The 23031-nt window shown below is 33.0% G+C and overlaps 2 protein-coding genes and 1 pseudogene across 3 annotated transcripts; 2 read left to right on the top strand and 1 right to left on the bottom strand.

The window, feature by feature from the left end:
• The first annotated feature begins 320 nt into the window (after positions 1–320).
• Positions 321–5764, top strand: LOC114421333. 2 transcript variants are annotated; one of them, XM_028387207.1, is made up of 4 exons: positions 321–651; positions 1554–1716; positions 1842–4244; positions 4356–5764. In XM_028387207.1, the coding sequence occupies exons 1-4, from the start codon at positions 538–540 to the stop codon at positions 5441–5443; spliced, it is 3768 nt and encodes a 1255-aa protein (XP_028243008.1). In that variant the 5' UTR covers positions 321–537; the 3' UTR covers positions 5444–5764. The 2 variants fall into 2 exon arrangements, with proteins under 2 accessions (XP_028243008.1, XP_028243007.1); XM_028387206.1 differs by having other exon boundaries at positions 1842–5764.
• A 3860-nt stretch (positions 5765–9624) lies between these two features.
• On the top strand, positions 9625–14795 carry LOC114422222 (annotated as a pseudogene).
• A 2734-nt stretch (positions 14796–17529) lies between these two features.
• Positions 17530–19032, bottom strand: LOC114421332 (pentatricopeptide repeat-containing protein At1g55890, mitochondrial-like). Its single transcript, XM_028387205.1, has one exon. It carries the CDS (start codon positions 18972–18974, stop codon positions 17829–17831), a length of 1146 nt encoding a protein of 381 aa, XP_028243006.1. The 5' UTR covers positions 18975–19032; the 3' UTR covers positions 17530–17828.
• Positions 19033–23031: the final 3999 nt, after the last annotated feature.

The raw sequence follows: 23031 nt of genomic DNA, 5'->3' as shown, positions 1-23031 counted from the left end.
TAATTAAAAAGTTATTTATAAAAAAAAACTTAAATACACAATAAAACATATTTTCATTTTATATCAAGCTTTACAATAAAAACGTGTTTCGCATATCAATCCGTGTCCAACACAACAGACAAGTGTTTTTGTCAAAAGTATTATTTTGGAACAAATAAAAAAAAAGTTGGGATGTGGGAATAACAAAATGGATTACGAGAATAACATGTGCCAACTTTATCCCTAATTTGTCTAGGTTTGATAATTTTGGGCTCATCAAATAATATTTTTAAAATTGTTTTGAATTAAAAAATAAATAAAAAAGCAAAGCAAAAACGACGACGTACTTTGCAATTGACAATTACGACGAGCAACTTGGCGTGCAGGAACCGGAGTCGTGAACTCGTTCTGCGATCGTCATCACCGACCATCATCGCTTTTTCTTCTTTACTTTCTCATCAGAGTCTCTCACTGTGCCAAAACACGATTTTTGTATTGTACCTTTCTTTTGAGTTCTGCGCTTTTCGATCTTAAGAAGACGTAAAAAGGAGCAACAACATGTTGGAGAAGATCGGGTTGCCGTCAAAGCCTTCGCTGCGAGGGAACAATTGGGTGGTCGACGCCTCACACTGCCAGGGATGTTCCTCTCAGTTCACCTTCATCAATCGCAAGGTTAATTCCGGTTATCATTTTTGATTTTCGATTTCCACTCTATTCATATATTTTGTTGTAAATACTGAAACTTTTTGCAATTAGAGGGAAAACCCATGATTTATTTTCCCTTTAGAATGCTGGATTTTATGTGGGCATCTTAGAAAATCTTATAGTCGTTAAAATTTCGCTCATTTATTGTTCGTGGATGATTATAACTTTGTGGCTGATGTCGTTATGCTAGTTTGTTTTTGGCTTCGATGTTTGGATGCTTGTGTGTAGTCATGAATTTTTTTTGTTTGTTTGTATGATGCAGATAGTTAATTTCCTATTAAGTTTGCACTTTTTTTTTAATGAAAAGAGTGATTAAATTTTAGTTCAGTGGGTCGCGGATATGTTTGGGTTAATCGAGTTAGGCTGATTGATTTTTATGATCAGATTAGTTAATTGCATCTAATTGCTGTGTGCAAATTCTCTTTGTTCTGTGAAGCCATGTCTAATTGCAGCTCATTTTCCTCTTTTGCTTCCTACCCATTCATATAAAGTTAGCAAGTATAAATTGTTCATGTCATGTGAAAGTGTTTTCTTGCTCCTTCCTTGGTGCATTGCATCTGTAACTTGCCTAAGAGAGGATCACTCACCGTGCTTGAAGCTTACCGAGTTGAATCCTTTTATCAGCATTGTAGTTTGAAGCTTCATGGAGTCCTTGATTGCAATAAATGAATAATATGCTTGTCGATTTCATTTCATCATTTTGTGTGAAACATGAGATGCTGAGTACTGGAAGATGATCTTCCACGTTTGCTTATAAGAATGAATTTTTTTTGGTTACAGTATAAGAATGAATCTGATTGAACTCAAACTGAATTCTTTGTCCAAAAATTTTTTATTTACTTTTTTTGCAATTTTATTTTATTTTTCAGCATCACTGTAGGAGGTGTGGGGGAATCTTTTGCGGCAGTTGTACTCGACAAAGAATGGTTTTACGCGGACAAGGTGATTCACCTGTGCGTATTTGTGAACCTTGTAAGAAGCTAGAAGAGGCAGCACGGTTTGAATTGCGACATGGACGCAGACCTGGGAGAGGTATATCTTTTTCTTTCTTAATGTCTTTCAAACCACGCGTTTTTGTTAGAGCAGCATTCCTTTATTTTACTTTTATTACCACTAGATTGTTCCATACTTTTGAATATTCATTTCAATTTATCTAGGAAGCTTGAAATCAGCACCTAGAGATGAAGATGAAGTTTTGAACCAGATTCTTGGTCAAACCAGTGACAAAGTTCCTAGTGGACAGAGATCTGTTGGCGTTGCATCTTCTTCGAGTAATTCCAATTTTGATGAAGACATACAAAAAATTGTCTCAAATGACAAGCCTAATGTTTTGGGAATTGATTTGGAATCCACCACTCCTGATGAGTTACGTAAGCAAGCTTTGGAGGAGAAAAAGAAGCATAAAATTCTGAAAGGAGAGGGGAAATCTGACGAGGCATTGAGAGCTTTTAAGAGAGGGAAGGAGCTTGAGAGACAGGCTGATGCTTTGGAAATTCAGTTAAGAAAGTCTCATAAGAAGAGTTTGCCTTCTGGAAACTTGTCTGACGTGCTTAACAAAGGCATTTCTGCAGAGTCTGACAGAAAAACAAAGTCACTTTCTCATGTTGGTAGAGAAAAGAATGATCTTACTTCCGAACTTAGAGATCTGGGATGGTCTGATATGGATCTACATAAGGAAGACAAAAAGTCATCAAACTTGAGTTTGGAGGGTGAACTCTCATCAATAATTGGAGAAGTCTTTACAAAATCTGGTGAACAAAAGGGCAGCAAGATTGATAAGTCCCAAGTTGTTGCTCTGAAAAAAAATGCTCTAATGCTGAAGCGTGAGGGTAAGCTTGCAGAAGCCAAAGAGGAATTAAAAAGAGCTAAAATTTTAGAAAAGCAACTGGAAGAACAGGAACTCCTTGCTGAAGCTGAAGATTCTGAGGATGAGCTATCAGCATTAATTCGTGGCATGGATGATGGTAAAGAATTACCAAATCTGCATGATCGTGGGCATGATTTTGATTTTGAATGCCTTTTGGCCATTTCCGATGACCTTGATGGTAATTTTGAAGTGACCGAAGAGGATATGATGGATCCTGAAATAGCTGGTGCTTTGGAATCATTAGGTTGGACTGAACCTGAAAATACATCTTCCAAGTCTCAAACATTTGACAAAGAACATTTGCTTAGTGAAATTCGATTTCTTAAAAGAGATGCTCTTAATCAAAAGCGAGCAGGTAATACTGAAGAAGCAATGGCATTCCTGAAAAAGGCAAAGTTATTAGAAAGGAGTCTTAACAGCTCTGAACCTGAAGACTATAATTCCGTGTCACAAAAATCCACTGCTATAAGGAAAAGTGTGAGTTCTGAAGTTGCTGGTAAGGGATCAGATTCCATTCATGAGAGAAATACTAGTGCCACTAATAATGTTTCTTCCACAGTGGCACCAAAAAGCAGATTGATGATTCAAAGAGAACTTTTGAGTTTGAAAAAGAAGGCTCTCACATTGAGAAGGGAAGGGAAAATGAATGAAGCAGAAGAAGAAACACAGAAGGGTGCAGCTCTTGAACAACAGCTGATGGAGATGGATAAGGCTTCAAATCTTAAAACATCACGAACGAATACCACTGATAATGTCCCTCATCATAACCAAGCTGATTTCCATAGAAATCTGCCACTTGAGGAAGGAAGTGAAGATGACGTAACAGATCGAGATATGTCTGATCCAACATATCTTTCGCTCCTTAGGGAGTTGGGTTGGAATGATGACAATAATGATAATTCTCCAAGCAAGTCTTTGAAGAAAGATGATAATCATTTTGCTCCAGTCAATGACGCTTCTCTAAGTAAGCATTCCACTAATATCCGGGTTCAAGCTCCAAGAAGTAAAACTGAAATTCAGAGGGAACTTTTGGGTTTAAAGAGAAAGGCCCTTGCTTTCAGGCGAGAAGGGAAAGCTGAGGATGCAGAGGAAGTTCTTAAAATGGCAAAAGCATTAGAAGCCCAGATGGAAGAGATGGAAGCTGCAAAGAATAAACCTCAGGTTGAGGCTACTGTGACAAAAGATGGACTTTTCAATCCTCCAGTTGATGAAGAAAGGTACATGGTTGTTTCAGAAGAGGATTTGCATGACCCTACATTGAATTCAATGCTTACTAATTTAGGGTGGAAGGATGATGAATTTGAATCTGTGGCCATAAAAGAAGATCCAGTTAAGGAAGCTACTGCTACACACACTGTGGATCTATCTGCACATGATTCTTCTTCAGGCATTCCTGCTACAGCTTCAAGAAGTGAGGGAGAGATTCAAAGAGAACTTTTAACATTGAAAAGGAAGGCACTTGCTTTTAGGCGCAAGGGAGAGATAGAAGAGGCTGAGCAAATTTTAAGGCAAGCCAAAACTTTGGAAGACCAAATGGAAGCTTTTGGGAACCGGAACAAGGACTTGTCACTTAATGTTTCTAAGGATCAACAATCTGTTCTGTCTGAATCATCTGACTACCAGGAAAGACATGGAAGTTTGGGGGTTGCTACTGAAGTTGATAATGCTTCAGCCTCATCTGTGATTTGGTCAAGTAAGAATAGTTCTGAATCAACATTTGGTTTAGAAAGAATCAACAATGAGACAAATATTCCCATCTTAAGGATGTCTGATAATTTAATTCATGCAACCTCTCACTTTGCAGATGGTAAGCATTCATTATCTGCTGAAGGGAGTACTTCAAGTGAAAATCTTTCAAAGAAGATGAAAGCAGAAAAAAACATTGGTCATAGCTCCTCAGCTGGCCACTCAACGGATATGGTAGATTTACTTACTGGTGATGGTAGTAACATGTCTGAAATATTGACTAAAAAACATACAGAATATAAACTTGGTTCAGCCAATTCATCTCAAGCTGATCCTGCTATTCATTTGAACTCTTCAGTGAATTTTAACCAAGATCGGGGATTCAAAAACAGTGATACAACTGAAAAAAGAGAAGTGACTGATGCAATTGAAAAGCCAAACATAAACGAGTCAAATGCTGTTCAGGATAATGCTTTTCAGCATCACCTTCCCTTGCGTCAGGAAATTTTGGCTCATAAAAGGAAGGCAGTTACTTTGAAAAGAGAAGGGAAACTAACAGAAGCTAAGGAGGAACTTCGGCAGGCCAAGCTGTTGGAGAAGGGCTTGGAGGATGGAAATTTGCTGCCAGACACTGCCTCTTCCTCTGCCTCTGCCACTGTGAACAATGTTTCCCATGCATCAAATGTTGTACAAAAGAAACAAGAATCATCAAATTTTAGTGCAAAACCATTGAGTAGTCGTGATCGATTTAAATTGCAACAGGAGTCTCTAGGGCACAAACGTCAAGCCCTAAAGCTACGGAGGGAAGGCCAAATAGAGGAAGCTGAAGCTTTGTTTGAACGGGCAAAGGCAATTGAAACCCAGCTGGAGGAGTTGACAGCTCAAGATTCCAATAAGTCAGAGGGTGTAGATGATGTGGCTGTTGAGGATTTTCTTGATCCTCAACTCTTGTCTGCTCTGAAAGCTGTTGGACTTGATGATGTAAGTGTTGTGTCAAAACCCCACCCAGAAAGACAAGAGACTGTGAAATCCAATGCTAAAGTTGAGAACTCTAACCAAGAGAGAATTCAGCTAGAAGAAAGAATCAAAGAAGAAAAAGTCAAGGCACTTAATTTGAAACGTTCTGGGAAACAAGCCGAAGCCTTAGATGCTCTTCGACGTGCCAAATTGTATGAAAAGAAGCTAAATTCATTAACATCTGGTTGATGATGAAGTAAACACTGCAACTTCAAGGTGGGCAAAAAGTCCTCCCGTGTTCAAATTGTTAGTTACTTTTAGGATAGTTTAGTTTGTGAGTTTTCATTGAAGGAGGACCAGAAGGTGCCCAGGAGGTTGCTCCTTCCATTTCATGCATGTTTGCTTTATTTTGTTCATAAATATTGGAGAATTTATACGTGATAATTCTCAAGTTACAATTTTCAAATGTGGTTCTAAACATGAATCAATGTTGTATAATGTGTTTACATAAAGTGTTAAACATGGCCATTCCCATGAGATATTGCCAGAACACTACCTTTTTTCCCCAAAGAGCTGGTCTTTGCTGTGGATCTAACTTGTAGGGCCGATCATTTTATGCCGTATTCCATTTGAAAATGACTTCATCACTTTTACACTCATAAGAAACTATGATATGAGCATGTCCAATACAAATTGTAGTGACTTTTGGATATAGCTTTGGTAATCCATAAAGAAGATAAGGTTTAAAGGTTTATTACCTGATTCACTACCCCGCCTAAGAGCTTGATTCAGGATTATGTTTACATCCATGCTGGGAAAGAGGATTTTTGTTCCATACCCAATTCTAATTCTATTTGAAAATATTTTGTTTTCATTTATTCTTCTATAAATAAGTGTCGAAGTATCATATTATTTTTATTGTCACATTCTTCTACAAATCAAACTAATATTATCTCTGCAGAGTTGTGTTGGGATTATTAAGGAAGAGAAAGAATGAGCTAGGGGAAAGAATTAGCTGCAGCAGATATAGAGCAATACCTGATGCATAGTTAATGGTCGTGGGGTTGGTGCGGTTTGGCCGTTTGGGTGTGGGGAACTTGAGGGGGTGAGAACAATTTACTAAGTGGGCAAAAGAGGCATTTTGCATGATTTGGTAGTGTCAATAACAAAGCTGATAGTTCATGTTTGTCAAACTCGGCCCAATCCAAATTTGGACATGATGTTTTGAAGCATCAAGACTTCAAGTGAGTACTTGCACAATAATAATAATAAAAGACTCAGTATGACTTTGATAAAAAAAAAAAAGGAGAAATAGTTACTTTTATTTTGAATGTGTATTTCACTTACAAATGTGTTCATGAAAGATTAAAATATAAAATTTAGTTCTCAAAAGTGTAAAAAGTGGGACAAATATATCTGTTCATTAATTTCCGTCCCTCATCGTTAATAAAATAGCTTACGTGATACAGAGGAATGAATTTGTCATTGAAATAATTGTCAACGTGGTCATCTCTAAATGTCATCTCTAAATGTCAACACATGGACATATTTGTCATATAATATTTCTTGACTTTTCATCTTCCTACTCCGCTGACAAATGCATCCTAAAAAGATAAAAATATAAAATTTAGTCCCCAAAAGTGTAAAAAGTGTAACAAATATATCCGGACATTAACTTTCGTCACCGTTAATAAAATGGTAAAGATTCGAAGAAGTGAAATATGATATATATTTATCTTTTATTTATAGTAGATTACGACTAATTATTATAATTTGAAAAAATTTGTAATGATTGGTACACTATTACCATGTTTATTTTTGTAAACTGGTACAATGTTTATTTTGGATAATTTCTATTGTGACAGACAAATTATAATTGATAATCAATATTATTTTTATTATTATGTTTGTTTTAAATTATGTTTGGAAATATATTTTTTAAGTGATTATTATGTTTGTAACAATAAAAAATGGCAAAAATTTATCCTAAGATTATATTTTACCTTTAAATGAAATAAAATTTGAGGTCTAACACATTAGTTCAATAGAAACATACTGATATTTAGATCCAATAAAAAATTAATGACATTTCCATCCAATAATGACAACTTGGTTGAATGGAAGGTACTGATGTTTAGGTCAAAAATAAATCATTGACATTTTTTCTACAATAAAAAATATTGACATTTTTTGTCCAACAAAAAATCATTGACATTTACGTCAAAAAATGATCTTTTATAGACATTTTCATCCAATCTAGTCAACATATCATGTTAGTAATCATCTCAATGACAAATTCGTCCCTATGTATCATGTAGCTTATTTTATCAACAATGACGGAAGTTAAATTTATTACACTTTAAGTCTTCTAAATATATTTATTGTACTTTTTATATTTATATGATGGGAAACTAAATTTATTTACCCTTTTTGTCTACGGGGAGCAATGATTGAAATGGTTAGATTCAGGCCAAAGCATCACGCCGGAATGTTCGTTGCCACATTTGATGAATCCAACTTCTAAGTTGTTATACTGACTTGACTTCTATGCGGTTGTAATACTGATGATAACAATAGTGTTAAGCATTTCATATTCCGTTTTTTCATTATTGAAAAGCAAATTTTCTGGATACAAATACAAAAAAGCTCCTTTGCAAATTTTGTGGATACAAATACAAAGAAAGCACCGATTTTTAATGAAATTTTGTGGATACAAATACAAAGAAAGCAAAATTTTCATTACTGAACAACAATTTTTATGGATACAAAGAAGGTACAATTACCTGTTTAATGAGACAAGAGATGATAATAGGCTATTGTTATACAAATCTAGTATTTTAATTTTGCAAATGGGCTAACCATTAACTCTGTCAAATTGATAATGGGTGATTATATGACTTCTTTGTACATGATAGTATGACGTGACTTATGACTTGACACACAAAAAACTTAATTATATTATATTGTTGATTTTTTGTTATAATTATTCCACAACTTGATTCTTATTTTTTGATTTGCAAATGTGGATCAACCATTTGTTACTTGTTAAATAAGTAACAAAGATGATGATGCAATACTTTGATGTGTTTCTATTTATGTGTCATTATGTAACGTGGATATGTTTTAAAAAGTTAAAATTAAAATAATCTTTCACCAATAAATAAAAAGTTAAGCATTATCATGTGAGACAAATTATAAATTTTATTATTTTTATCTAACAATGTCTTTGTTTATGCAACATTTTCATGGGTTACAAAACTACAAGTTTACTCATAGGCTAAGTTAGATAAAAGAATAAGTTGATTCTTCAAAGTTAAATACACGGAACTATAAGTTTTTTATGATTTTTCTTCAACTTAATTCATAATTTTTGACAACATATATTCCTCAAAAAGGATGTATTAAGTGAAAATTAAACTAAAATAATCTGTTAATTCAGAAAAATTTATTAGATGTACATATTTTTTATAATTGATGATTAGATGAAAATGTAAAATTATTATTAAAATGATCCTTTTTCTCTATTTATAAAAAGAAAAACAAATTTAAATATACATTAAAAAAATGTCTTGATCAATTTTTCTCCATCTCGAATCTCAACCATTCATCACATTCACTTTTGTCTTGTCCTCCTGAAGGACTATGTGTGAGCTACTGCAAGCTTCGTCCAAAGAATGCACTGCCATAGACCTCAGAATAAGTTAGTTATAACCATTTAGAGGTTGTAATTAGGATCATTATCAGTTTTTTAGTGATTTGTTAGAAATCTGTTAGAGCCATTATGAAATCTGTTTCAACAAATCAGTGTATAAAAGCAATTGCAATCAATGAATCAAGGGAGATGAATTTACATAACCTTAGTAAAATAGCACATGAGGATCCTTGTCCTCGAATTCAAGGAGTTCCTTATCTTTCTCTGCTCTTAACATAACAGTGTGAGTTTTGGACAAATTCTGTGTGAGTGAGATACATATAAATTCATCTCTTTTACTGTTTTTTTTTTTTTTATATGTACCTCATTTGACTAGGTTTGTGTGTATCTCTCTTTTTTGAACTACTAAAAATTTCAGCTAAATTTTAGCGAAAATTAATCTTTAATAAAACTAATAAATACTGCACTCAATATCATGATAATAATAATTATAAATTATAAATAAAAAAAATTGACACAGGCTAAAAAAAGATACTTAGCACTGTGCGACTTGTACCGGTAATCATGACTTGTACCAAGTAACACGTTATTCTTGATACTTAGCACTGTAGATGATTTGATTTGGTGCGCTAAATATCGAAATGCACAAATGACCAAACCTTCTTACTCGTGACCCTATAAATGTAGCTAATTGATGATTGATGATTCATCTCAGGAGTGTCTGTATCTATCTATCTTGTAGTGCTGACTTAGCTTTCACATACATATTTTGTTTGCCATGGCACTGTATTTCAAATTGTGCATTCTTTCTTTCAAACCTCAAATTATTATTACAACAAAGGCTCAGCTTTCTCATAGCTTCAACCCTGCTAAACTTGATTCTCTTCACATTGCCATCAAATGGAAAATTGTTCAAGAAGAAAGATCTACAGCATTATTGACAAAAACTGTATGTCCAAATTTTAATCATACTAGTACTGTCTTGCTAATCTTCTTCTTGTTAGAACTTGAAAATGATAACAAACATGCGCGCACACACGAAAAAAATATATCTAGAACATCAAGGGTTGAACTAATTGTGTACTTTCTTTGGCAGGGAGATCTCAGCATTAATCACTAAGACAAACTGGAGGTGGTCAAGAATGAATTTAGGAACACTATGGGTGAAAATACATTAAGATGTTTGTACATGATTGATGCCGTGCAGCGCCTAAATATTGATTACCACTTCCAAGAGGAAATTGAAGCATTCCTACGGAGGCAATATGTGAATTCTAGTACTATTCCGGGTGGTTATTATGGTAATGATATTCATGAGATTGCACTTTGCTTCAGGCTATTGAGACAACAAGGTTTCTTTGTGCCTGAAGGTTTGTTTCTAATACCCTGAAAATGATATTTTGACGTGCATAGTTTTTTATTATGCTAAAAACCATGAAACACTGTGTGGATAGAAATTATTATACAGTACATAGCTGGTGTGCAGTAATTGGTTAGATATTAGAGGAAAAGTTTTACCAAATATACTAATTTTATTCTTGAACATAATTATCTTATGTGAAAGATATTTATCTAAAAGAAATATTACACAGTTCGAGTTCGAGACTATTATGATCTCCATCCATTTTAAGATACATGTACAAACATAATGATGAAATTGATTAGGATTCCTAAACTATATAATAATTTCTGTTGGAATAAAGTAGAAATTAAATATGTAAAAAATATATTATTCTTTTTCGTCCCCTTTTCCTGCCAAAGTTTAAGAGTGATTGCTTTCCCTTTTGATATTGGAAGCCTAAAACGTTTGTTCATTGGAAACATCACAGAGGTGTTTGGCAAGTTCACAAACAAGGAGGGAAAGTTCAACCAAAAACTTGGTGAAAATATCATGGGAATGGTAGACTTATATGAAGCCTCACAGTTAGGCATAATAGGGGAAGACATACTTGCTGAAGCTGGAGAATTTAGTGGCCAAGTCCTAAAGGAAAAGGTGGATTGTATCGATAATCTCGAAGCTATGTTTGTGAAGAGAACCTTAGAGCACCCTTTTCACAAAAGCTTTCCCATGTTTACTGCTAGAAATTTCTTTGGTGATTTCCATGGCACGAATAATACATGGTTAGATTCCTTAAAAGAAGTGGTCAAATGGATTTCAATTTGCGGGAATGCATGTACCATCGAGAGATCACTCAAATTTCTAAGTATGAAAATTTAACTTCAACTTTTTCTGGACTAATTTATTTAAGCTACCTAGTCCTCATAGTTCAATTGTTTTTGCAGATGGTGGACAGGGCTTGGTTTAGCCAACGAGTTAATATATGCGAGAAACCAACCACTTAAATGGTACATTTGGTCATTGACATGTTTCACGGATCCTACTTTGTCAGAGGAAAGGGTTGAGCTCACAAAAACCAATATCTTTAATCTACATAATAGATGACATTTTCGATGTTTATGGGACACTAGATGAATTAACTATTTTCACAGAAGCTGTTTGCAGGTAAATGCCAATCACTAATTTTTAGTTAAGAGTTTTCTTAGACGAAAATAATTTTTTTTATGGAAAGATGAAAAGAAATTAAAAACAATGATTACTAATTTTTGAATAATGCCAGATGGGATATTACAGCAATTGAGCAGCTACCAGATTACATGAAGGCATGCTTCAGAGTCCTCTATAATCTCACAAATGAAATCAGCTCCAAGGTCTACCAGAAGCACGGGTGGAACCCCATAGACTCTTTACTAAATGCGGTAATTCAAGAACACCCATATGGCTTCTTTAGACTTTAATTATATGTGTATTGCCCAGTTTGGATTAGATTTAACATATGAAACTTTTCAATTGTAATACCTTACTATTAAGACTTTTTTAAGGTAAGAATGTATTTTTTTTAAAATTATGATTACTTCTAAAGAAAGACATGAGAGAAAAACAGAAACTTGTACAAGAAGATTTATTGGTAATTATAATATTGGTGTGAAATATCTATTAGTTTTTTGGATGATTAATAAAAACCTCACTAGCCATCTATGTAGGAAGTTTACGTCACTATATTTTCTTATTTTATTTATTGAGAAGTTTATCCAAACTACCTCGTACTGTCTTGACTATCATAGAATTTCTTATTTTATTTATTGAGAAGTTTATCCAAACTACCTCGTACTGTCTTGACTATCATAGAAGGTGAAATAGATTGTTCATTTTTCTGCAGTGGAAGAGTTTGTGCAAAGCCTTCCCAGTTGAAGCAAAATGGTTTGCCTCTGGGAGAGGAGCTTGCCCAGTGCTGAGGAATACTTAAAGAATGGAATAGTAAGCTCTGGAGTGCATATTGTGATGGTTCATGCTTTCTCCCTTTTGGGGATGGATTAACCAAGGAAAATGTTCAAATCATAGACAGAAACCCTGTCATCATTTCTTCCCCGGCAACAATTCTTCGACTTTGGGATGACTTGGGAAATGCAGAGGTAAAGAGATTCTGTGTACATATGTTTTCCATCCCATTTGTTTTCCTTTTTACCTTTTTTTCATTATTTTTATCTCATCACTCTTAACATCTTTTTACTTTTTTCTTTCTTTTTCCCTACATCCATTCACCTCAAATTTGGAGTCTGCACTTCATATTTTTTTTTGTCTCTTTTAATGATGCATGAACACTTCATATGACACATCAAGAGTGAAAGAGGTAAAAAGAGAAAATATATGCAATAAGTGAAATGATGGGAAGAAAAAGAAAAAACATGTCAAATGAATATTTGTAATATATGAAAAAAATAATTAAGAAGTTTCAAAAGAGTGTTTGTAATATATGAACGGTCATAAAGTCAACATTTTTGCGGCCATCTAATCCATGCGCTCAGTGGTCAATGACAATACTATTGGATTAAAATAAAACTACGAACCAAAATGTTTTGAAATTATTAATGTTAATTTATCAAGTTGTAAAAAAAGCGGTAACTTATCAATTTTTTAAATGATATTCATATTAGTATTTGAACATGTCTCGAAATAGTAGCATATAGTATGATTCTTCCGAATAAAATAGCATACGTTTAAAATATTTACCACTTGACTTTTTATTAAAGAATATTTTATATCACTTAAAAAATAATATTTTGAATCTAACCTACTTTCCATCTTCTTTTTTTTTTGCCATCTGCCGCCAGTAACTGCGTCACTGAGCATATTGTCAACAAAATCAGAGTTAAGTTGTGACCTAAAAATCTCAAGAAGGTAACCGACTCAACCAAGAATGTGAAGTTATCGAAAAATATCAAAAACTCTCAAATCAACTTTATTGTTGAATTTTAGTATCCTTTTATAACTATTTCCCCCCTCATTTTATGCAAATTTAAGGTTCTTGTGGAGCTTGTTTCCATCTCCTAATTTGTCAATTGTCTTCAGTCAAAAAAGAAATGGCACCATCACAACCTAGCTTAGTGCTTTTCATATAGTTTTTTAATGTTTAAATGCAATCATGCATAACATGTGTGACATGAGGTTGAAGCTACTTGCACGTGTTTATCATTAGATAACAAGACATAATAATTATGTAACTGGAGGAGTTTGGTTAATCTCTAGCTAGTATCTTTCTCTATATATGCATGCTTGCTGTATATATTGAGATTCTAGAGGGCTTACTGCCAAATCTCCCGTTTGCGTCTTGTGGTTGTTTGGAATCACAGTGGACCGGTAATTATTTGTATTATTGCACTGCTTGTGCTTCATGATTAATATATTATTCATTGCTTATTAAAAAAAAAAAAAGACATTAGAATGTTCTTTGTTGAATCCATATGATAACAAGACTCCCTTCTTGAGTTTTCCTTGGTTTTTACAGCTCACTTGGCATCGATGACTCTAAGGAGGAGGATTAGGATAACTTAGGATCACACCATTATTATTTTATATTTTTAGGATCCTATGTTAGTTTTCTTTTCAATATTTTTTTAGCTTCATTTAATAGGACCCCTAGGTTTAATTATCATCCTTATATAGTCTTGATGATATCTGATGGATTTTTTTTAATTATATTTATTATTTGCATGTTACAGTGGGTAAGGCTCTAATGCTTTCTTAGAAGAAGCAAAATGAAAAATGGGATAGTGAGCACTGGGGTGCATATGATCCTTGTCCAGTACTCATTCTTTTTCATGGGTCAGGCTATAACCAAGGAAAATGTGACTATAATGGATGAATTCCCAAACATTATATCTACGACAGCAACAATTCTAAGGCTGTGTGATGACCTTGAAGGGGACCGGGTACGAAGAAAATCAACTATTTCTAACGTCATATTGTTTCACCTAGTTGGAGTGTTGGACCACAAATAATTGAGAATCTGAAAATGTACAACTTGGATTGGTTAACTCCACCACCATTGAAACATCAACATCAACCTTGCCTCTCTTCATATATATTCCATGTTTAATTAATTTAATTAACTCAGGATCGATGTTAATCATGATGTATAGATGAATACTCCTTATATGTTATCTATTTTTTTTTTTGTATATTTGCTAATAAAATTATTTTAAAAAATAATGCAGGATGTTAATGGTGATGGTAATTATGGGTTGTATATGAAGTGCTACATGAAGGAGCACCCACATGTTTCTATTGAACAGACACGGGAACATGTCACTCGAATGGTTTCGGATGCATGGAAACGACTCAACCAAGAATGTCTCATGAGTCATGACAGATGCAAATCCTTTACCATCATCTTTCACTAAACGTTGCCTCAATGTTGCTCGGATGGTACCTCTAATGTATAGTTATGACACAAATAGTCCATCGAAGCTAGAAGAGTATGTGAAATCGTTGCTTTATGGTGGTGCTATGCAGAATATTTCAGAAAATCAGACCATTGTTTCATGAAATGATGCTACATATATAGAGCGGATCGAGATATATATAATCTCGCTAGACCACAACAAATAAAATTGTTTATGTTCTAATTAGGGTGTACTAAGATCAATTGTGTAACTGTCAAAAAAAAAAAAAATCAATTGTGTAAAATTTTTTAAAAAATAATGTGAAAAAATGTTAAATTCATGCTGCAAAATAGCATTTCCATTCTTCCATCACTTTCATGCACACTTATATATACATGCCAAACTAGGTGAACTGGCAACCTAGCCAATTTGTTGAATTGGCAAGAAACTTAATATGCCATGTTATCATATCTCATGTTATTAAGTAGAAGTTATAAAGAGATCGAGTTTAATTTTTTTTTATAAGATCACAAGTATGATTTATAAATTAAAAATAATATTATTTAAGTCGGATTTTTTTCGGTTTTAGTTCTCCCAAATTTCCTCATATTTTGTTCATCAAAATATAAAACATGTTTTAAAGCATCTAACTCTATTAACAAGTGTTTTTTTCCATCCAAATAAATTTTGTAAAATTTTATTTTAATTCCTTTAAATTTAAAGTTTGATTATAATTTTCATAAATTAAAATTCAAAACTTTGATTATAGCCCTTAAAAATATTATATTGTAATTTTTAATATAATATATTAAACCACACTAAATAACAAATAACAAAATATTAATAACTTTGTAATATTATTGATTGGGGTTAGTGTGAGACGGGGTAGTGACGGGTTTATATTAATTCCTACCTGACCCGAAACTTTTTTTAGAATTATTTATGTGAACTTAGACCCAACTTATTAAGATTTTATAATATATGGAACAAGATGGTAGATTAAAAAGTAAACTTAAATAATATATTGTTAGAATGGATGGGACTGAACTCATATCCCTTAAAATAAATATCGACTTTAAATTTCGTAAATGAAAAAAAAAATGATTGAAAAGTAAGACTCATCATCAAATAATTTTTAATAAAAATTAATTATTACCAAAATCAATTAATATTTCACACAAATAAAATAGTGATGTCCAAAAAAAAATAGTATAGCCATTAAATATTCTAATTTAAATTAATTAAGGTAACTTTCACCAAAATATATTTGACATAACTTTCTTAGTTAATATTCAGTAAACAAATAATTTTAATTGATATAACTACATATTTTTAGGAATTCAATTTTTTTCCAGTGAATTTTTTTTTTCATATGCACAAAATTGAAAATATTACTGAGATTGGATATATACTCTGTACCATTTAAACCGATGACCCGATGGCCAATCATTAATATAAGATTTGCTAGTTAATATATCCTAACAAAACTGCTATCAAAATGATTCTCTCAGCCTTTTTTTTTTCTCTTTCCTTTCTTTCATGTCCTCTTTCTTGTTTATAAGGTAATGAGACACCTATCCCATCTCGCATTCATCAGTGACATAAATCCTTTGATTCTTCAAAATGTCAACCTTAAACAATGTTGACATCTTCTGCTTTTCTCTTGCTTTTGCATCTGTCTATTGTAGTCCTCTTGATGATGATCACCACTGCAATGCCTGCAGACTCAAAAGTGTCTTTTGCATGTAAATATGGTGGACAATTCCAAGTACCTCCACAAGGCTCTCATGAAAGGACCGATACTCATGGCTCGGTCGATTATTGCATAACATCTTGTTGTAATTTGACGGGTTCTTTTTTTGCAAATAGGGATGATCTAGATCTACTCATCAGGAAGCTGCATTGTATTTCTATTGGTTGGTAAAACCAGATGGTTTCTACATTAATTTGGACAATTCGCGGTGGGACCAAAAAGCTAATTGGACATTGATACAAGAGTGTTTAGTTGGGTTATTTTTTTGGTGAGAATATATATTATAATTACAAATATTTTTATTATAAAAACTTTTGTTGTATTACACTCTTTGTTTTCTTTTTTATGTGTTTCATGATTATGATAATTGAAAGAAAAATAATAATTATTTATTAAAAAAGGAGCATTGAAAAAAAAAAAGAAAAATTATCTTAAAATATAAGAATGAAACTGACAATAAATCAAATTACAAAAATATTAATTTGACATGAAATTTTAAGGATTGAAAAAAAATTTAAGCACTTATCATTAAGGAAGAATCAGATAGTAGTGGATAGTGATTATTAAGAGAACATATATGAATGTTTACTTATGAAGAAATATTTCTATCTCATGGGAATAATTTATTTTGTCTCTTCTGTCGAGACTAAATATTAGTAAAACATAAATTTATATCTTTCTCAAGAATAAAATACACTTTGGATTAATTTTTTTATGACCTGATAAAAAAGATAAACTTTTTTCAATCATATATTTTAAAAAATAACTAAAATAGTCCAGGAAACAAACTTCCCCTAAATCTTTAATTTTCTCTCCTTACGGCTTAAAGTATATCTCTCTTCTTTTTTTATCATTCTTAAAGTATATCTCTAACTCTAGAGGAACCAAACTCACAAATTTAATTCTTTTTAAAGATATTAAATAATTATCGAATTAATCCTTTTGAATTACAATATTAGTCCTCCCTTAATAATAAAAAAAAAAAAAAAAAACTGATAAGGTTTTATACCTTAGCAAGAGTAATTTGATAAACTTTTCAGAAGATTAATACAGTGACAACTAGAGTCTACATAGGCTGTTGCCTGTTGCCAGGGCCCATAGGCTATCGTTTTTTGACAATCTTTCTTCAATGCCCTTGCCTTAAAACCGAATCTATATTTCTATATAGCATTCAAGATGATGGCCTAGATAACAGTAGGGAGACCAAACTCCAAAACATTCACATATAAGTTCATATGTGCATGCAGGTATGCATTCCATATTAAAACTGCTAAATGCAAATTCACATAACAAGAAATTTCATGCAGGGGAGCAGTTTAAGGGTACTATCTAACCAGCAAAAGGAGCTAGTGCAATCAGACTGCATAAGCCATTTTGAACCAAACAATTACTAAGCTCACAATGCCAAACAAAATCCATTGTTGGCAATTTCCCAACCATCATTGTGAAAAAAAAACCATTTAAATTGCAAGAACAACAATAAAATGCGACTAAGTACTAACATAATTCTACTTCTCTGCTGGCAAATCTAGCCTATAGCGACAATACCTATTGGTTTTCCCTATCTCCACAATCTCCTTCGCCTCTGTATCCATGCCCTCACTCGCCAGCTTATCCACCACGCCCTGCAGCAACGTTGCGTCAACACGGCACCGGTTGTTGAAAATCTCCTTGCACATATCAATGGCAGTCTTGAAATCACCCTTCTCACAGAGGAATGGAACAATGATAGAGTAAGTATTCCTATCAGGGTCATACTCAAACTTTGCAATCTCACCAAACCACTTCTTAGCCTCATCCAAATTACCCTCATTCACGAAACCTTTGATCACAGCATTGATGCAGAAGAGGTCAGGCTTCACACCCAACTTCTCCATTTCCCTAAAAAGCACAACTGCTTCACCCATTTTCTTCACCTCAGCCAACCCCACCAACTTGGAGCAGTAACTCCTCACACCAGGAGCAACATTCTTCACACCCATTTGCTCCCACACTTTCTCACCCTCCTCAAAACGACCCTTTGAATACAACCCATCAAGCAAAGTGTTGAACGTGATGGAATCAGGGCTCAAACCCTTCTCCTCAATCTCTTGAAACACTGATAATGCGGAATCAAACGAACCCTTTTCGCAAAACGCCTTGATGATGGTGTTGTAGGTCACCAAATCGGGCTTGATTGAGAGCTGCGTTGGGAGGTCCCTGAAAAGCTCTCCGACGATGTCGTATTTGCGGGAGTGGAGGTACGCAGCGAGGAGTGCGTTGAGGGAGAGCACGGTGCGGCTGCAGTTTCGCTGCGGCATTTCGTCGAACACCTTGCGCGCGTGCTTGGTCATGCCGGACTTGCCGTACAGGGAGATGAGGCGCGCGGAGAAGCCCTCGTTGGAGATGTCGGAGTACTGCTTCTGGTGCTCGAGGATGTCGCGGATCCACCGGAAGCGTCGGGCGCCGGCGAGGCGGCGGACGGTGTCTTCGTAGATGCCGGTTTTTTTGCGGAAGCGGTCGATGTCCGAGGCTTTCTTGAACTTCTCCACCACATTCTTTAGCTTCACTTCCTTGTACAGATCCTCCGAAATGGACTTGATGGAAACGGTGACGGTGGCGGTGGTGGCGGGCTCGGTGGCGGTGCAGAAAGCGCGGTGAAGAACGCGATACATTTTGTGACTTCTTTTGTGTCTTCTGCAACACAAGGTCTAAAGGGAGCCATTGTTTGTTCAATTGTTTTGAAGTTTGGGCTTGGAGCATGCTCTGCGGCCCAAGGGTTTTAGATGATCTAGTTTAGGTCCTTAAGGGTTTTGGACGGTTAGAAGTTAATGTCGTTTAAACTATAAAAAAATGAGTTTAACGAATACATTGTTAGGAGTTTAGATCAGTTTATTGAATATGACGGATGAGTTACTGTAAATTTTTAATATTTTTTTTTATTCTCACTTATAAAAAAATGGTGAACATTGATTATATAAAGTCAGTAAAGAGAAAAAATGTTACTTTTGTCATTATATGTAATTTAAATATTTATTTCTTATTTTTCATATTATATGATTTAGTGTGTATAGAAAAATTATGTTAATCTCTTCATTTGTATATACATTTAATGTGTTTGATTTAATGTTGAGTTATATAAAATCATATTGAAATATCACTTAACGTGATTTTATTTTAATTTATATATAGAATTGATTTTATATTTAGATTTTATTTTGAATTAAAACAATTTGAATTGACATGTATTAGTTTTTATAAGGTAGCTTTCCGCCACTAAATGTTCATGGTCTCATCTAATTTTTATGTGACACGTATATAAGTTTTTTAACTTATAAGAATATAATTAATAATACTTAATTACATGTTATGCGGAGATTGGTGGAGACAATGAACTAGGTGTGAGGTGGCAGAAAAGGAAAAGGATGAGGAAGAAAAACTATGATTGTGAGACAAGGGTTCAAATCCAAGAACCGCGAGACGAAAAGGAGAAGGAGGGAGAAGCTCAGTACCAGGCTTTTGATGCTGCGGTCTTTAGTACCATCATCACAAAATGCAACCACCTGAACTTCACTTTCTAATACATATTATATTCCTTTATCTAATGATTAATTTAGTATTCATTTTCTCGGATTAGTTTTTATTTAGTCCACCAAATGGTTCCATGGAAATTGATTATGAATCCTAATATTGATTTTAGATGAACAAAGCAACCTTTGTTGAGGATGCCATCACCTACATCAAAAGCATGCAAGACATGGTCCAGAGTTTCAGCCAACAGCTTCATGAAATGGAAGCAACATCAGAGAAAATAAAGCAAGAGAATTTGTTGCAGCAGAAGAGATGAAGAAATTGGGGATACAGGTTATCTACAATTTACTTTCTTTACCTAACTAAATGAATTAATCTTCTCTATAATTACAATTAGAAAAAAGATTGATGCAGTTACTTTTATAGGAAGAGGTCCATGTGACAAAAATTGGGCAAATTGAGCACACTGGGTTTCATTTACAAACTATTTTTCAATAAGGTCTATTTTGAAATATATTAAGCGGGGGAGTCTGTTTTGGTAAGTATTTCGCCTGCATGATCAGCGAATCCGTCCACGTGAGTGGATTTCGTCATTTTCACTTGTGAAATAGGTGTAGAGAGTGGATTTCGTCATTCTCATTGACGAAATTGGTGCTGAAATATTAATTGATGCTAAAAAAAGTAAATGTATTTATTAGTATCAATTAAGAGATTTGATTAAACGATTTTAGTATTAATTATGTTATAAAATAAATACATTTATTAGCATCAATTATCTTATAATTATAAAGAATTTTTAATCTTTCCAAATTTGTTATCATAATTGAATTTTTTTTAATCATGATATTGATAGTGGATTTCGCCATCCGCAAAATTGATGCTGAAACCGTTTAATGTATTTATTAGCATCAATTAAGAGATTTGATTAAAAATTCTTTTCAATTATAAAATAAAATATTAATTAATGCTAAAAAAATAAATGTATTTATTAACATCAATTAAGATATTTGATTAAATGATTTTAGCATCAATTATGCTATAAAATAAATACATTTATTAACATCAATTAACTTATAATTATAAATGATTTTTTAATCTTTCCAAATTTATTCTGTAACACCACAAGCGAAACATGCACAGGATGGTCACATGAATGCCCTCCAAGCAAGCCTATTTCGTCAATCCCAATAGCGAAATACACTCCAAGCTATCACGTGGACAGATTCGTTGATCGTGCTGGCGAAATGCTTACCAAACAGACCCCACACAATATGTTTCAAAATGAACCCTTATTGAGAAATAGTTTGTAAATGGAACCCAATGTGATCAATTTGTCCAAAAATTGATGAGAATAAAATTTGGGTCAAAATGATCATGGAGAAGAAGTGGGGAAGGTTCAAGAAATTGATGGAGGCAATGCATACTTTTGGCATTGAACTGATAGACACCAATGTTACAACCATAAAAGGAGCACATCTGGTTACAACCTTCATGCAGGTGACCCTAGGAAAGATCATAGGAATATATCATTATAAAAGGAGAATAGTTTATGGCTTTATGCTGAATGATGGAACTTCTATTCATGATTTTACAAATGTGCTGCTACCCTGAGAAACTTTACCTCATGCTAATGTATCAATTGCTTTAATTTGATGAAGTTTGAGTTTTTTAAGTTGATCCTGTTTTAGTTATTTTTCAGAGCATGGATGGTGAAACACTTGAAGATCAGCAAACAAGAGTTGTTGTTAGATGTAATAAGTACCATATAGTATAGGGCAATTGGAAACTTATATTTCTTATTCATTGGAAACTTATAATTACAATTTGCTATTCTTTTTTGCTTTCTAAGTTTTCTCTTTTAAGGTAATTTTGTTTAAGGTAAGATTAGACACTAAGTATTTTTTTATTCTTCTAAAAAAACATTTTATTATAGCAGGAATTCAAATAGAGACAAATTTAATGATATAAACATTTTTTCTTCTTCACAGCCTGGCATTGAAACTCCTCATTTATCAGAGCAGCATTCATCCAATCCAACCCCTACCCCCGGGCCCCATCTGGCTCCACAGCATCAAGCAGCCCATAAAACGTGATCAATTCACACTCTCTGGTGCAAAATGGAATATGAGAATTCTATTGTTTAATTCATATATTTTAAAAATAAAAGAAAAAAGAGACATAAGGTTAATTCAACAAAAATGTTGAACGGAAGACAAAACATTTGCATTTGGGTTTATTTACACTTTTACACACCAACAACTACCTTATATTTAAATATTGGGTTAATTAACTTTTTTATATTTTAATTTCTAGTGTTTTAAAATTTATTTGAGAATTTTTAATCTTTCATTAATTTTTTGTCAGTATTTTTAGTTCTTAAAATTTTTTTTTGCCTAATTTTAATCATTCATTTATTTTTATTACTTAAAATTAGTTCAAAATATATAAAAATTAAGGACTAAAAATAGACAAAACAAGCACTGACCTTGAATAATAAAGATAAATGAAAGACTAAAAATGGACAAAAAATAATTGAGGACTAAAAATGCTAATGAAAAATTAAGGGACTAAAATTTGTTAAAATAACCCTTTGAAAGACTAAAAATTAAAATCTGAAAAAGATAAAGAAATTAAAAACTTATATAATTAACTATTGGATATTTGTATACTTTGCCTAAGAAAATATACATGTATTAGTGAACAAATTATCTATTTGTGTTTAAATAAATGAATGAATACGATTTCATCATTGTATGACTATATTCTTTGGAAAGATTGTGACATTTCTTAAACCCAAACTCCTTTGAATATAAGTATAAAATTTTGGAATAAAATCTTAATTATTTAATTTAGTCTTTAAAAAACATTTTTTTATGAATTTGGTCCCTTATGAATTAATTTTACGAATTTGCTTCAAACCAACATTTTAAGCCTTTTATCTAAACTTGAAGGAAATTACAAAATATTGAAATATGAAAAAAAAACTTGATAAAATTAAAGGACTACACATATAAAACGTATTTTCTAGCTATAATATTAATTGAATTAGAGTTTTCCTCAGTTTTAATGTTGATCCTAATTAACGGGCAGAGGTATAATTTTTTCTCTTATGATCAACTTCATGCAATTAATGGATGACATTATATATTTTGGTTTTGCACATCTCATCACATAATTCTCTCTAGGGAAAAGCTGAACCCA

This window comes from Glycine soja, chromosome 8, assembly GCF_004193775.1.
Source record: "Glycine soja cultivar W05 chromosome 8, ASM419377v2, whole genome shotgun sequence".
Lineage (NCBI taxonomy): Eukaryota > Viridiplantae > Streptophyta > Magnoliopsida > Fabales > Fabaceae > Glycine > Glycine soja.
Note: the sequence above shows the minus strand (reverse complement) of the source record. Positions and strands in the feature narration are given on the sequence as shown.

Bases quoted from the DNA above. Each gene is read 5' to 3' on its own strand.
- LOC114421332 (XM_028387205.1), bottom strand. From the start codon at position 18,974: ATGTATCGCGTTCTTCACCGCGCTTTCTGCACCGCCACCGAGCCCGCC.
- LOC114421333 (XM_028387206.1), top strand. From the start codon at position 538: ATGTTGGAGAAGATCGGGTTGCCGTCAAAGCCTTCGCTGCGAGGGAAC. The intron at 652-1,553 runs GTTAATTCCGGT...TTTATTTTTCAG, and splicing joins TCACCTTCATCAATCGCAAG to CATCACTGTAGGAGGTGTGG. The intron at 1,717-1,841 runs GTATATCTTTTT...CAATTTATCTAG, and splicing joins TGGACGCAGACCTGGGAGAG to GAAGCTTGAAATCAGCACCT.